General features: G+C 41.5%; 3 protein-coding genes across 4 annotated transcripts; 2 read left to right on the forward strand and 1 right to left on the reverse strand.

Annotated features, from left to right (window-relative positions):
- The first annotated feature begins 1009 nt into the window (after nucleotides 1-1009).
- Nucleotides 1010-2675, forward strand: cav4a (caveolin 4a). Its single transcript, XM_035632899.2, has 3 exons — nucleotides 1010-1362; nucleotides 1590-1777; nucleotides 2381-2675. Exons 1-3 carry the CDS (start codon nucleotides 1135-1137, stop codon nucleotides 2529-2531), a joined length of 567 nt encoding a protein of 188 aa, XP_035488792.1. The 5' UTR covers nucleotides 1010-1134; the 3' UTR covers nucleotides 2532-2675.
- Nucleotides 2676-3249: 574 nt separating this feature from the next.
- Nucleotides 3250-5119, forward strand: LOC118310096 (caveolin-3-like). The gene is made up of 2 exons (XM_035632900.2): nucleotides 3250-3897; nucleotides 4655-5119. The coding sequence occupies exons 1-2, from the start codon at nucleotides 3787-3789 to the stop codon at nucleotides 4994-4996; spliced, it is 453 nt and encodes a 150-aa protein (XP_035488793.1). The 5' UTR covers nucleotides 3250-3786; the 3' UTR covers nucleotides 4997-5119.
- Nucleotides 5120-5430: 311 nt separating this feature from the next.
- On the reverse strand, nucleotides 5431-10392 carry LOC118310067 (isotocin receptor). Of its 2 annotated transcripts, XM_035632834.2 has the most exons (3): nucleotides 10090-10392; nucleotides 8854-9976; nucleotides 5431-6404 (listed from the first exon to the last, which is right to left on the reverse strand). In XM_035632834.2, exons 2-3 carry the CDS (start codon nucleotides 9782-9784, stop codon nucleotides 6139-6141), a joined length of 1197 nt encoding a protein of 398 aa, XP_035488727.1. In that variant the 5' UTR covers nucleotides 9785-9976; nucleotides 10090-10392; the 3' UTR covers nucleotides 5431-6138. The 2 variants fall into 2 exon arrangements, with proteins under 2 accessions (XP_035488727.1, XP_047188937.1); XM_047332981.1 differs by lacking the exon at nucleotides 10090-10392 and having other exon boundaries at nucleotides 8854-10036.
- Between the last annotated feature and the right edge of the window lie 4014 nt (nucleotides 10393-14406).

The following is a 14406-nucleotide window of genomic DNA, read 5'->3' on the forward strand; positions in this document are numbered from 1 at the left end:
TAATAGCACCGAGTGTGTCTGGTTAATGGGTCCAAAGGTTGACAGAGGTGAAAGTGTTTCCCTTAAAACCTTGTTGCGAAACGTGTTTTCACACCAAACAGAATGCAAAGACCTGACAACCCCTTCACACGGTATCCGGAGCTTTGGAGGAGGACATGCAATAACCTTCAATAAATCTCCCGTTGCCTTTTGCATTGTGATTGATGGTGTCGGTGTACAGTAAACTGGACAGAGCAAGGCAGTGATGCATCTTCACACTTGAACAACTAACAGTTTTCCCAAAGGAACACTGAGGAAAAATGTGTGTGGGGATATGGACGGGAGTCAGTCTATTTCTATTTCACCATGTGAATACAAGGGGAAATATATTCTTCACCAAAATCAACTACAAGCTCATAAGATGAATACAGTATGTTGAGAAGCGGAACAGACTATGTGGTGACTATTCACGTATTGAATAATAGAACATGGTTTTAAAGTTATTAATGACACATATCTCACATTATTAACATATTGGTAGGATCCATAAGGACAGAGCCCAAAATAGAGCAAAAAAATAAACAAGTAGGAAGGTTAGAGTGATTAGAGTGTCATGTGAGAATCATTACAGCTGATTTCTTGAGGGAATATGTTTCAGGTAGAGACTTAATTTCTATTTCAGGCCAGAGGGGGGCAGTGTTGCCTTGAAACTCGACCCCTTTTACTCACAGCAAGCAATCATTTAACTGAATAGAAGCCTTGGAAATGAATGAAATATAATCAATATAATCAGCGAGACAAAAATATCAATAGAAATTCCAAATCAAACCTGTTCTACTCTCGTGTTGTCTGTGTGATTACACTCCCTTCCGGCGTGTATCAGTGTGTGTGTGTGCTGTGTATGTATCTCCATGCTCACAGTATTTATATCCCCCTCCTATCCTCCGTGTCCTCCCACAGGACAGGAAAATGATCTTCGCTTGAAAGACCATCTGCAAATACCAGCCAGGGCACCGTAACACTCCCAATATAACCCCGGTGCACGCAGCCAGCTGAGGGCTCCGGTCAGAGGCCTCAGTCTGAGCTTGGTTGGTGAAGTGACAGGCGTCCACTCTGCTCTGCTCTCTCTCTGCGTGTGTTTCTTCACATGTTCGGATGGATTCCATCAGGAAAGGGGACGATTCGGAGGAAGTAGAGATTGACTTGGAGGACTCGAGTGACTCTGAAGAGTTTGACTATGAGGAGGAACCTCAGACGCTGTGGAGGGCCCACCCCGCTCTGGAAGAAGAGGAAAGCATTCATACTTCTACATTGGTAGAAATCAGCGATACAATGCCTCTGATTAATGTCCGAGACCCCCGAGGTATCAATGACTGCCTCAAGGTATTTCCTTCTCATGCAGTAGCTTTACTGAACTTAGTTTTATAGACATTTGATGAAAAAAAGTTGATTCAATATTTACCATGTGGGAGCAAGTAGCTGATTGGAATATTGCACTGCTGCAGTGGATATATAATTTAAAATATTGGGAATCAATCCCAGTCTGAGCATGACGCTGTGATGATTTACTTCCGCATCATCAGCATCACTTTTCCTTTTTGTGTCACCAGGTGACATTTGAGGATGTGATTGCTGAGCCAGTATCAGTGCGCAGTGGGGACAGAGTTTGGATCTGGAGCAACGCCCTGTTCGAGGTGTCGCGGGTTTGGATCTACAGGATCGTCACGGTGCTTCTGGCCATTCCCATATCCGTTATCTCCGGCCTCCTCTTTGCCATCCTCAGCTGCCTCCACATCTGGTAGGTTCACATCCCGCCGCCTCACTGAACAGATGTGGTATCTAACCACACCCATATTTTGGCTTTAATTTGGTAGCCATCTCTGAAATATGAACCTCCATCCCCAAAATAATGTTTGTAGTCTATGGAGCCCCAAAGCCTTCAATACTGAATGGGATATTTGATTAAAAATTATGAAATAAATCATTACATGACTAAATATTTTTAGAAAATAAATTATATCAACAGCTGAGTAGGTATTTTATTATGAAAATGGTGTGCCACCCAGTTGCATTATGGGAGTGCAATTGTTCTTTACTGAACTGGTTTTCAGTGAGTGGCTCATGGAGAATTTGGAGGAAACACAATATTAACAGAAGGACATGAGAGGAGGTTGACAAAAGGCCTTTTTGTTTTAAAAAAAACAATCAATAATTTCGGAATATTCTGAGGCTAATATATTAAAATGAATGTTGAAATGAGTTTTCTGCTGCATAAGACCAAGAAGGCCTCATGGACACAAGAGAGTACCGATCTAAACCAAACACTGTGACTGAGAAAATATCTTTCGTTATGTAATTTGTGTGATTTTCTTTGAAGGTGTTTTGTTTCTCTCTGTGACAGGATTGTCGGTCCCTGTCTCCAGTGTACACTGATGGGCACCCGCTGGCTGCAGAGCCTATGGAGCATTGTGCTGGGCATCATTGTGCGTCCCTTGCTCACGAGTGCGGGGAGATGCTGCGGAGGCTTTAGCATCCACCTGGCCAAAGAATGAGACTCGCACATAAGGAGCACATCCAGACTTGTTGTGTGCAAAAGTGCAACGGTGTTCACGTGGACTGAGCCCAAGTGGGCATTGCTATTTGATTCTTTAGTTTATTCTTTATTATTCAAAAATAAAATGTTTTTACCAGGTTAAGGTAGTTTTGGTCGATGTCCAACAGTATCTGTTTTTTTTTTTTGTTTTTTTAATGATTACACAAAGTTTTCGGTGTGGACCGGACACAAAGACAAAACTATGGGATTTATTTCTACATTACACTATCAGAGCATGGCATCTCTTTAGTGAGACAAGAGGATGTGAGTTCTGAGCAAAAGAAAGACAAAACTTAGTGTCAACAACTTCTGTTACTGTACCTGTAACTGTAAAAATTCAAATTATCTCCTGTGACCCTTAATGTGAAGCATGCCAGGCTTTTGCTAATATCAATGTGAGGCTACGACTAAGAAGTAATCCCAGCAGAGCGTGTTAAATTATGTACAATCTTTATGTAACAATATTCTGGTTTGGTTTTACATTTTCCTACATGTTTACATCTGCAGTTTCGATTTTTACGTCAAGGAGTAAACTATTGGGACCTAATTTTAATTTCAATAAATATTCATGCAACAGCTTTCAACCTTACTGTAATAACATTCTTGCCAACCTGTGTATTTAATTACATGGGTTGTATATAGGTTTTTATAGACAACACTGTAACACACCTAATCTTACAGTAACATAAATCATGCACTTATCAAAAAGTAAGTATACTATACATTTATGTGAGTATGGCCATCCTTCATATGCATTGGAAATATTGAAAGGTCTTCTTGAATAAGACACTGACTATTTGTTGAGACTATTCATAGAGAAGTGGGAAATGCAACATGAGCCTGCTTCCCTCTGCATGAAATGCTTTAAGTCACAGTGTGAGTTGTCACATTTGCACAAAAGAATGGACATCACTATTGTGTGTGTGTGTGTGTGTGTGTGTGTGTGTGTGTGTGTGTGTGTGTCTACTTGATGTGGTATGTCAGCAGTGCCTTCTGTATTTCTGACAGTTTGAGGTAGTCGTCACTGGCAGCTGCTTGCTGACAGTCCCGCACCGGAATAACACCGAGTGGCGTTGCAGTTAATACACACTGCCACTCCCTGCCCACCGTGGCTCTGACTGCAGCCAACACACCCAGCCTCTCACTGTGGCTTCCCTTGCTTCATTATCTGGGCTTCAGCTTCAGCCTGCTCCCCTCAGTCAGAGAGCCCGATCATGGCTGACAGTAACCACGGCCAGGAGCAGATGATGAGGATGGACAGCCACTCTAGGGAGATCGACCTCATCAACAGGGACCCCAAGCAAATCAATGAGGATGTGGTCAAGGTGCTCATTAACAATTTTTTTTTGCCTTATTATCACAGAAATGCCTGAATGGAAAGGTTTGCGTGGATTTGTGATAGTTTTAGGTTAATCAAGCCTCAGCAATGTGTGTTTGTCTATACAAATCGTTCCTAACTCTCTATTTATCTGTGCATCTGTTAAGGGACTGAGTGGAAATTCTCTAATTTGGATAGGTTTTGCATTTTTCCAAAGTGAAATCTTCAAGAGTCGGTTCTTTTGTCCCTAGCTGAAAAGGTGATCCAGATAATTCTGGCCCAACATTCGACTGTGGCTCCTGTCACGCACAAGTCGTGCAGCTATTAAGATTTTACTAAACTTTCAACACATTGCCGAAGTGCTTTTCTTTAAGATAAGATGAAAAAACAAGCTGTCTCTTCATTGTTAACAAGTGCTTGGTGAACTTGTACTGTACCTTTAAAGATCAACCTTGGTGGGGATTGTAAATGGTCGCTTCACCTAAATCCAGAAAAAACACACGGCTCATTTTTATCTGCAGAATGTTCCAGATCTCTGCTGTGGTAATTTCTGCCGCCACCTTTCTATAACTGACATAATGGGACATAAAGCACAAAAACAACATCCATAACACCCCAATATTTGTCTGTTTCCAGAAACAATGTCCTGTATTCAAGAGCAGTTTCTAATCATATAACATGTGTATGTGCACTGCACTGCCTGAGCCTTTCGAGCCTACATAACCAAACACAGTGGATGAATGAACTCTCTCCGTGTGCTTTAGGTCAACTTTGAAGATGTGATCGCAGAGCCAGCTGGCATACACAGTGTGGACCGGGTGTGGACAGCCAGCTACACCACCTTCACTGTGTCCAAGTACTGTTGTTATCGCTGCCTGACGGCCATCTTGGGCATCCCTCTGTCAGTGCTCTGGGGCCTCCTGTTTGCTCTTGTGTCTTTCTGCCACATCTGGGCAGTTGTGCCCTGCATCAAGAGCTGTCACATTGAGACCCAGTGTCTGAGTCGATTCTACTCGCTGGCCATACACACCTTCATTGGCCCACTCTTTGAGGCAATGGGGAAGATGTACAGCGGCGTGAGAGTAGTTTTGCGCAAGGAGACATGAGAGTTTGATTCATTCAGGGATGAAGATCAATTTCAGGACGTCTGAAACTAAAGATGCAATTCTAATAGTTGTTTTTCTTTTTTGAATCTTAAAATTGTCTTAAAATCTCAATCTGAAAATTGTCTAACCTTTAATTTTTTGTATTCCTTTGACAAAATTAACCAAACTTTAAATAAATAACGTTTAAAGAATGTTTTAGGCATAATATGAATGGTTTTACATGTACAGCGGCGTGACACTGATATGAATGGTTTTACATCTACATTTTGTGACACTGATCGAAACTGTAGCCTACGTATGAATGTGTGCCCCCTCCCTCACCTTAAAACAGCACCCTGTGGATGTTACTATGAAGCACAATGTTTCCTTTGAGATTTTTAGCTAAAGTTAAAGAACATTTTGAGACACACTTAATGAGACAAGAATGCACATTATACGATCATGACACGGAAACTTTATATATACGTATCCTAAAGCCAGTGACACCGGGTAGAAAAGTAAGACTATCTGTGTGGCCACAAGAGGGAACCACTAATTTTTATTCATGCATCATTTTTGATTTAATCACACAGAGGATAGAATAACATGGCTATAAAATGCTTGTACAAAAACTACTGCTGTTTTAAAGGGGTAAACAATCATTACAGGGCAACAAAATTAGGACATTTTGCGTTGCTTTCTATAAGACACAATCTCCTTTTTCAAAATGTGATAATTGCTCGTCTTTTAAGGTCAAAGTCAGGACAACAACTGCTGGAACGAGCCTTTAAGATTTAAGACTAAAGGACAAAAGTATATGGTCATGGTTGTTTATACAGAAAAGCAGCGGCTATATGTTGAAATGCAAAAATCCTACAACATAAGAGAAACACTGTGTATGCAGGACTCTGGAGCAAAGAGAGTCCAAAAGGAAAGGAGATGTTTTTGTAAAGCAAATGGCATCCATTCCTCAAAGATTTAAACTACCGCCAGATGTAGCTTGGAAACGGGTTTATGTTGTCTATTTGTCGCCGTTTAAAACATCTGAAAACAAACACGCTGCAGTGGCCGCCAGAGCACTGCTGCAGATAATCAAATGCCTCACAGTGGGAATTGCACGCTTGACTACATTTTGGCCTCTCGGATGACAGTCAGCTGGCTTTTCAGTGTGCCGCCCCCCCGTTGCTGGACGTGTGCGTGAGGCTCCGCTGGCTGCTGGTGGCCTTGAAGACGTGAGCGGAGCCGTTTTTTCTCTTGTGCCTGCAGTGTTGATCGCAGCCGCACGAGGAGTCCGTCAAGTGCTGTCGACCGCAGCAGAAGAAGCACCGCGTCAGGTCGTGGAACAGGTGACCGGCAAAGAACATGTAGATCCAGGGGTTGCAACAGCTGTTGAGACTGGCCAGCAACATGGCAATTATAAAGGCCATGTCTACGGAAAGGGACGGAGAAGAACACAGAGCAGATGTTAACACGTTGATTGAGTGGGTGGGATTAAGTTAAATGAATCCAAGATGGGAAAAAAAGAAGCTTCTTAAAGGAGTCTGATGACATTTTACAGTTTTCTTAATGTTACCAAACTCCAAGGTTCGTCTGCAGCTAACCCAAATACATTGAAAGAAGTGAGTGAAAGATTGCACTCTTTAGGAGAATCAGTGGGCTTATTGGTTTGTGCGTTGTTATTTGATTTATTGAGAAATGTAAAAAAGCATATACCTTTGTCAGTCTTATCCTTTAAAAAAACACTGTTGCTGACCTGCAGACTGTAAAGGGTGTACAGATGGCAGATTGTGTCAATCGAAGGTTGGACAATCCATTACATTTTGTATAAATCAGTGCCTTTTCAAGGCAGCTGCACGGAATTTCTAGAGAAATATACTATTGATACAACCCCACAAACATTTGGAATTTCATAGGAACGTACCGACAGTTGATGGATGGCGCACAAATAGGATTTTAAGTAGCTTGAATAGCAGCTTGACACAAATATGATAAACGGCTGCAGATAGAAGAGGCTGTCCTGAGTGGAAAAATAGTTTCTCATTGATGAATTTGATTACATTTTCAATTGCTGGAACTTCACATTGAAGAAGCACGCCATGTGTGAATGGTGGAAACTAGAAGACTTCCAAGCTCCCCCCCCCCCCCCCCCCCCCCCCCCCCCCCACCCCCTCTATCTTTGGTGAGGTGAGAGAGATTGAGTGCACGTTGTCTTCTTCGCCTCACAGGTCAAAATGCTGATCTGTTCTGTTCATGGTGTTCTGGCTCCCTGTAGTCCTCTGCTTTAGAGTGGGAGGTGTGCGGTGCGAGGTGTCAACCAAATGAGCCAAAAAAAGGGTTATGCAGCTGGTATAGGACTCTCATATCATGCTGTACATTCATCTGTAGAGACTGAAGTTGCAAAAATTGAAAAGAAGCAATGCTGAAAATCAAAATCTCACTGCCACACTTTATGCAAGATTATTCTGAAGGCGAAACTGTAAACAAACACTGCATGAGTGCAAGGAGTGAGACTCTGCTTCATTATCAGTGGATCCAGTGCAGGTTGCACTGATATGACTGACATTTAGGGATGAGAGAGAACTGCTCCAAATGATAAAAATATGATGATACATTATGTTTGCATATGTGCAAACATAATGTATCATCATATTTTTAATGTATTTTTAATGTATACCAACCATGACCAGCTCAGTTAATTGCTCTTATAATTTCCTCACTTAAAAGTTTGATGTGCAATTTAGTAAAGTACTAAGTACAAATCCTTATGATTGATTAATCGGTGTGTGTTGTCTAAGGAGCCCGGGAGGTGACATGCGCATAATTTGTTTCCCCTGCTAAAGCTAGCGTGCAACTTCCCGAGGTGCACGCCCCCCCCCCCCCCCCCCCCCCCCCCCCCCCCCCTCCCATCGGGTCAGTCTAAGTGCCAAAGACTCTATCAAGACTTTGTCATCACAAATCATTATGTTAAATCTGTAATAAATAATTAGTCGCCATTCCACTTGTCTCTCCTGATTGAAATGGGGTAATAATGGAGTCCATCCCTGTAAACTGTATGGGGGCCCCCATTATAACATACACTTTGAAGTCAATAGTGTATGTGCATTCTTGGTTTTGGGCAAAACTGCTGGAAAGGAAAGACCAAACCAGGAAGATGATTAAATTGGTTAAATGTAGCCTATTTAAGACAGAGGCTATTTAAACTCTTGTGAATGCTCTGAATGAACACTCACGCTTAGATAATAGCACTTATAGCAAGAGGTTTGGAGCGTATCTGCTATGCTGCCCCTGTTCCCTTTGATGGTGAACTTAAAAAGATGTGAGCGGTGTATCCGAAAAAAAAACAACAACTATGCAGTTAAATGGAAATTGTGTAAATCACCACTGGGAACAGAGACAGAAACTCTTTGATGTTGTGGCACATTTACTCTGCCAGTGGCTCTAGGGACTCTCTCTGAACCGATAACCACGGAAAATGACATTTATCTGTGTTAACTTTGCAGAAGTCTGCTGTAAAACAGCATTGTGTTGTTTGGAAAGTTGTGCAATTGTAATTCGAATGCACTCCCTGGTATATCGTATGGTGGAGGAATTACATGAGACACTTGGTGCTTAAATATTGTTTTACATCATCAGATTCACCAGCATAAATCGTAGATGAAGATGATGCTCAACTTATTGTGACCCAAGCACTTGGTACACTATAAAATAGGGGAAACACATTCACAAATTGATTCACATTTTTTTAAAATCCAATGGTGTGTTTTAGCCAGGTAAGAGGCTGCTGTTGGTGAATGCACAAAAGCTCAATATCAGGATTATGAACTAAACTCCACCAGCTGTGCACTGGTGAAGAAAGAACAGGAGCTGGGCGCCTTTACCTTCTCTTGGTGCAGCAGGATCCCACGCGGACCACATCTGGACGAAGAAGAAGGGAGTCCAGCACACGATGTAGGCAAGGACCACCACAAAGGTCATCTTCACTGTGCGGATCTTTGCTTTTGAGATGAGCTTCACGCTGCTCACGCGAGAGAGGGGATGCTGGGCGCCTTTGGAGGCCTTCGGGGCCAGAGCCAGGAAGTGGCCCCCCCTCCTGGTTTTCAAATTGAAATTCTGCCAAATTTTGAAGCATATCAAACCGTAGCAGACGCTCAAAATCCCCACCGGCAGGATGTAAATGCTGAGACTCATCCATGTGATGTACGCTTTGGCGCCCCACGGTTGTACGAAGTCGCCCCAGCAGTCATACACGCCGTTGCCGACCTCCCTCAGGGAGAATATGTACGCTTGAGGAGTGCTGAATATCAGGCTGAGCATCCAAGAGGCGATCACGCAGAAGCGGTCCTTTCCCTTGTGCAAGGAGCGAAGGGGTTGGCAGATGGCGACGCACCTGTCGACGGACATCAGGACCAGCATGTAGGTGGACCCAAACATGCCCACGACCTGGAGGTATTTCACCAGCCTGCACAGCAAATCCGAGCCGTAGAAGCGAAACGTGATGTCCCAGATGAGCTGCGGCAAGACCTGGAAGACCGCGACGACGAGGTCGGCGATGCTCAGGTGCTTCATGAAGTAGTACATCCGAGGCTGGCCGTGCTTGCTGGTGTGGATAGCCCACAGGACGCACAGGTTGCCGGTCAGCGCGAGCAGCAGCACCAGGACCAAGACGGTCACTTCCACTTTGGCCACTTCTTCATTTCGTTTTAAGGGATTCACTGTGGTGTTTCCCAGATGGCTTTCGTTCCCGCGACTCGAGATGTCCCACGAAACATTCTGCGCCCAACCATCCCGCTCGCGTAAAATGTCCTCCATCGTGCGTAAAAGCGCCACTTTGGCGCAGCCAGCAGTCACATCACCGACTCAGATTCAGGACTGATATACCCAATGTGTGAGTCGCGTCTGTCCTGTGCAATGAATCTGCCAACTCACTCCGTCAAAGTTATCTTTTGTGAATTGTTTGTCTATTTTTGAATTACAGCGGAATCCAAAAGTCGGCGCTCACGTCTGTGGAGAAACGAAATATCATCACTTTAATTGTATTCATTTGAAACCTTTGAGCTGTTAAACATGTCATGAGCACATAATCATATCAGGAGATTTGTCCAAACGAAGCTTACCTTTAAAGCGAATCTCAGCAGAGTTGGTTTGTGACGTTGGAGCATCGCAGTCCTCATCACTGTGTCCACTTTGATGTCTTGGTGGTTGAAGCTCTGTATGTAAGTAACCCCCTCCCCTCATCTTCTGAAGGAAACTCTCTCTCTCTCTCTCTCTCTCTCTCTCTCTCTACTCTCTCTCTCTCCCTCCCTGTCCATACATTGACTTTAGTTTATGACTTTGTGTTTGTGCATCGTGTTTGTGTTTTGTGAAAATGCCTCTGAAACAACATTTTGGTGATGCCATCTTATAATTTGATGAGTCAAAAGAAAAGTCACCAAATATGGAAAACGCTGGAGCGAAAGCTTGGTTGACTGATGCCATGTGCTGGTACTCTATATTCAAACTTTGCAGGTGGAGTAAAAATCATAATTTAAATGTGCCAGGACGGTAAGACACAGTTTTAAATTAAAACAAAGCCAAGAAAAACAGGCTGGCATGACTGATTTCAATATTTGTGTCCAAACAGAACCATATCAAACATCTGTGAAAATATCAAACTCCCTTGGGCCAAATTCAATTCTCAAAATTGCTTTCTGCAGCCACAAAGAAGGTGTGTTTTGCTTCATGTTGAGCAGAGTGATTGATCGCGCTCGACCATAACATGATCATGTGAACATCACATGTTCCGTGTGAAACCCTTTGTTAATACGAATTATTTGACACGTTCAGTTGAACAGTTGCAGGTGTTACATCATCAGTCATTTGTTCAGCTGAATAGCCTGATACAATCTGACCAGACGTGTTGGCAGACAAATGGGTCGCCGTTCCCCCAAAATGAAAGTCACATACATGTTTTATTCTTGTCACATGGCACATAATGTGTTGTATATGACCTGCTGTTTCCTGGGTTCCTGGAGTCAGGAGGCCTCCGGACAAATATGCGATCGGTCAAATATTTATTTTTATACATTTAAGTACTTATCCCAACTTGTGTTAATACGCTTATGTTAAAATAAATAAATCATGTTGAATATAATAAGAATAGATAGAATCCACTGGGTTTTAAGGGACAATCAAAAAGTAAAACTATTTTATTTATTATCTGTTCACATGCTAATAAACACTTTAATACAGTTTACACTCATAAGAGTTTACACTCTATTAGATACTCTAATATATTATATTGAGAACGTTTTCTGGCTGAGCTCAGATAAAAGATGCAAATACAGAAATCTCTTGTGTGAAATAACCTAAACTTTTGTGTGATTATTTGGGATTATCAAGAAGATAAGTAAGAAAATACACAGACGTCTTCACATAATGCATGAAGCACCTGCATTGATATATCAAACTACGATGACTGTAAAGCCCTAAAGCAGACATAAATTTGTGTGAATATTTCCTATATGACCCCACAATTAAAATTTTTCTAAACAACACATTATATGCACAACAACCCCATCATGTTGTATTACGCATCATCAGCTGGACAGGGACCCGAAGGCTTTGCCAAAAAGCTGTAATGGATGAGTTAACAGTATGGTTATGAATACTGGTTATGACATGTTGTGTAAACTTAGTGCAGAGATTGTTTAAGTTGTGGAACCACCACATAACCTTCTGAACAAACATTTGGACATTTATAAAACAATAATGAGTTCCCGCACAGGATGAAATGCAATGAGACGATTCAAAATGAGAAGAACAAGGAGAAATTATTCTAACAGTATTATTTGTTTTGGCTCCTGGCTCCTCTCGCATTAGGGTTTGGTATTCGGTAGAAGGTAAGTATTGCCTCAAATATGCCTCTGCCATAATGACCTTTTTTAAATGGGAGCTAATGCAACACTTGCAGAAGTATAGGCTGTGTGATTACTAGTAACAGTGATCTGACAGAAATTATTTCTAATGGATGAACAATCCGTAGTTATTCAAAGCTGACGTATTCCTCCATATTTTGTTGTTAAATGAATTAATAACTCAAGTTAGCCAGCCAAAAAGGACAACATAGTTTACATAATTTAGTAATGACTCTATTTAGAATTTTAGATCACAACAATGACCTGACTTGGGCGAGAATGAACCGTTACAGATATTTTAAAAATGTAAACCAAATTCTACCTGACAAAAAAGTATTTCATCAATTAAAGGTGGTCGTCAGTTGATAATTAAAAAAATAATGGTGATACACGTCTTAAGAAAAATAATATACTGAACACTTTAGGATTCTGAGCCTCTGAAGGCCTGAGGTGGCTGTAAGAGGTTTTCAGTTTCCTACCCCACTTGAATTCCTCTTAATTATTTTGGTTTTACAAATCAGCCTCAGTATTTAAACTGGTACTTATTTTAATTTTGTGTAACATAACTCCATGGTGTCCATGTCTTTACATAACTATTATTTAATTCAAGACTGTTTTTGCCAATAAAAGTTGAACGAGCACTCTCTTGATGTCTTAGTCCAAAAATGGAAACCAATACCTAACATTTTGTTTCAATCTGATTCACTTTTATAGGGAGATTCATCACATTACAGGCTCTGTTGCAGTTTTTTGGGTTCTGGCCGCCCAAGGCTATGCTCCATGCACAGTAAACCCCTTCTCCATATTGGTTGTGTGATAGAAAATTCCCATATTTCACGGTGGAGCGCAGCGCTCTGTGCCTCTCTGCACCTCCAACGCATCCTGGATCAGCCCCATCTGGCACAATTTAATGGATCTGTGGTGCAGTCTCTGTTGGACTTTATACAGTATACCCTTTCTCTTTCCCCCCTTTGATATATATTATATATATATATTTATATATATATAGCTACAGCAGCATTTGACTTAAAATGTGGTGACAATTGTTGGGTTGCTTGTTTACAGTATATTGCCAGACAACTGACTATGATCAAATGAGACGCTCAATGAGATGAAGCATTTTTTATTTGAATTTAAGTCAACTTTACATTATCCTCTGTACCTACTGTATGATGATGATATACTACGTCAACATGGCTCTAAATAAAGCGTGGACAGCACAGGAAACTAATTACAATATTTTGTAAACTTTCAGAGCATTTGAGGGAAATCTTCAGTGTCACATGTTCTCATGGCCCCTTTTTCCATTGAATGTCTCCAGGTAAAGGAATTATTGTAACGGTAAATTATACAACAGAATTGTGAGCTCGCTGACAGGGCACACTTTTACAAAGTCACACCACCAAAAGGCAGCAGAGTTTCATGAAAACCCTCTATTTGGATACATGCCATTGATTTTTCCATAAACTGAGTTCGGCTGCAGATGTCGCAGATGCTGTGAGTAGTGAGCTATCCTCTTCGAATAATGCCAGAGGCTACAGTGGTACACAATGCATTGCTGTCTCACATGGATTCTCTGTGGAGTTGGCTTCCTTTGGTGTTTCTTTTAATCGTGCCCACATGCTGGGTTCGCTGTTGGAACAGTTGGTTTTAAAGCAACATGATCATTATTTTCTCACTCAGCCAAATATAGTTGTACACAAGATCTAATAAGAGAAGTTCATCTTTTTATTTTAGCTCTAAAGTCACAGAAGTGCAGACAGTTATCTTTTTTTCAACACTTTGTAAGTAGTTCAGCAACACTAAAATGCCAAGTTTAACAAGCTTCATTACTGAAGTCGCACTGGGTCCCAACAGGGCTTGTGTCCTTTCTTTGGCTCTCACAATTCACAGTTTCATTGCTTCAACATAAAACCTACAAAGTCCTACAAAGGGAAATAATTAAAGATTGTTGCAACCAATAACGGGACAAACGGGACAAACACCGCTGTGCTTCAAAGAGATGCTGAGCGAGACAGGAATTGTCTGGGGAATAGTCACATTTGGTGCAGTACATTAAATCCATTCTGCTGAAGTAAAGATTCATTTAGAAACAAACTAAAAAACACTGAAAACATCAGGAAAGACATGCATGTAACTAATAACATGAATTATGGCTATATTACATTCAGATGTCAGTCCTTGGCCTAAATCTTCTGCCGCATACACAGTATTAAGCTCATCAATGTTGATATTGATTATTGAGGGTGATGTAAGATGATGCTCTCAATTAACATTTTAGTTGCAGGTCTTGTAGAAATCAGACTCTAAACTTGAGTCAATTGCAGCAAGTTTGTTTTTATCATTGTCATAATCTAAAATGTAAAGAAAACAACACAAAAACAAACCACCAGTAAAAAGACAACGACACTTAAACATGTCACGTCCTGTGTTACAGAGAGGGTGTTTGTTTTGGTTGGCTGCGTTCACACAAACCTTGCGTTCGTCACACTAATATGATTTAGGTTTGCATGTGATTTCTGACCTCTCCACCACCAC

The sequence above is a fragment of the Scophthalmus maximus genome, chromosome 6 (assembly GCF_022379125.1).
Source record: "Scophthalmus maximus strain ysfricsl-2021 chromosome 6, ASM2237912v1, whole genome shotgun sequence".
NCBI lineage: Eukaryota > Metazoa > Chordata > Actinopteri > Pleuronectiformes > Scophthalmidae > Scophthalmus > Scophthalmus maximus.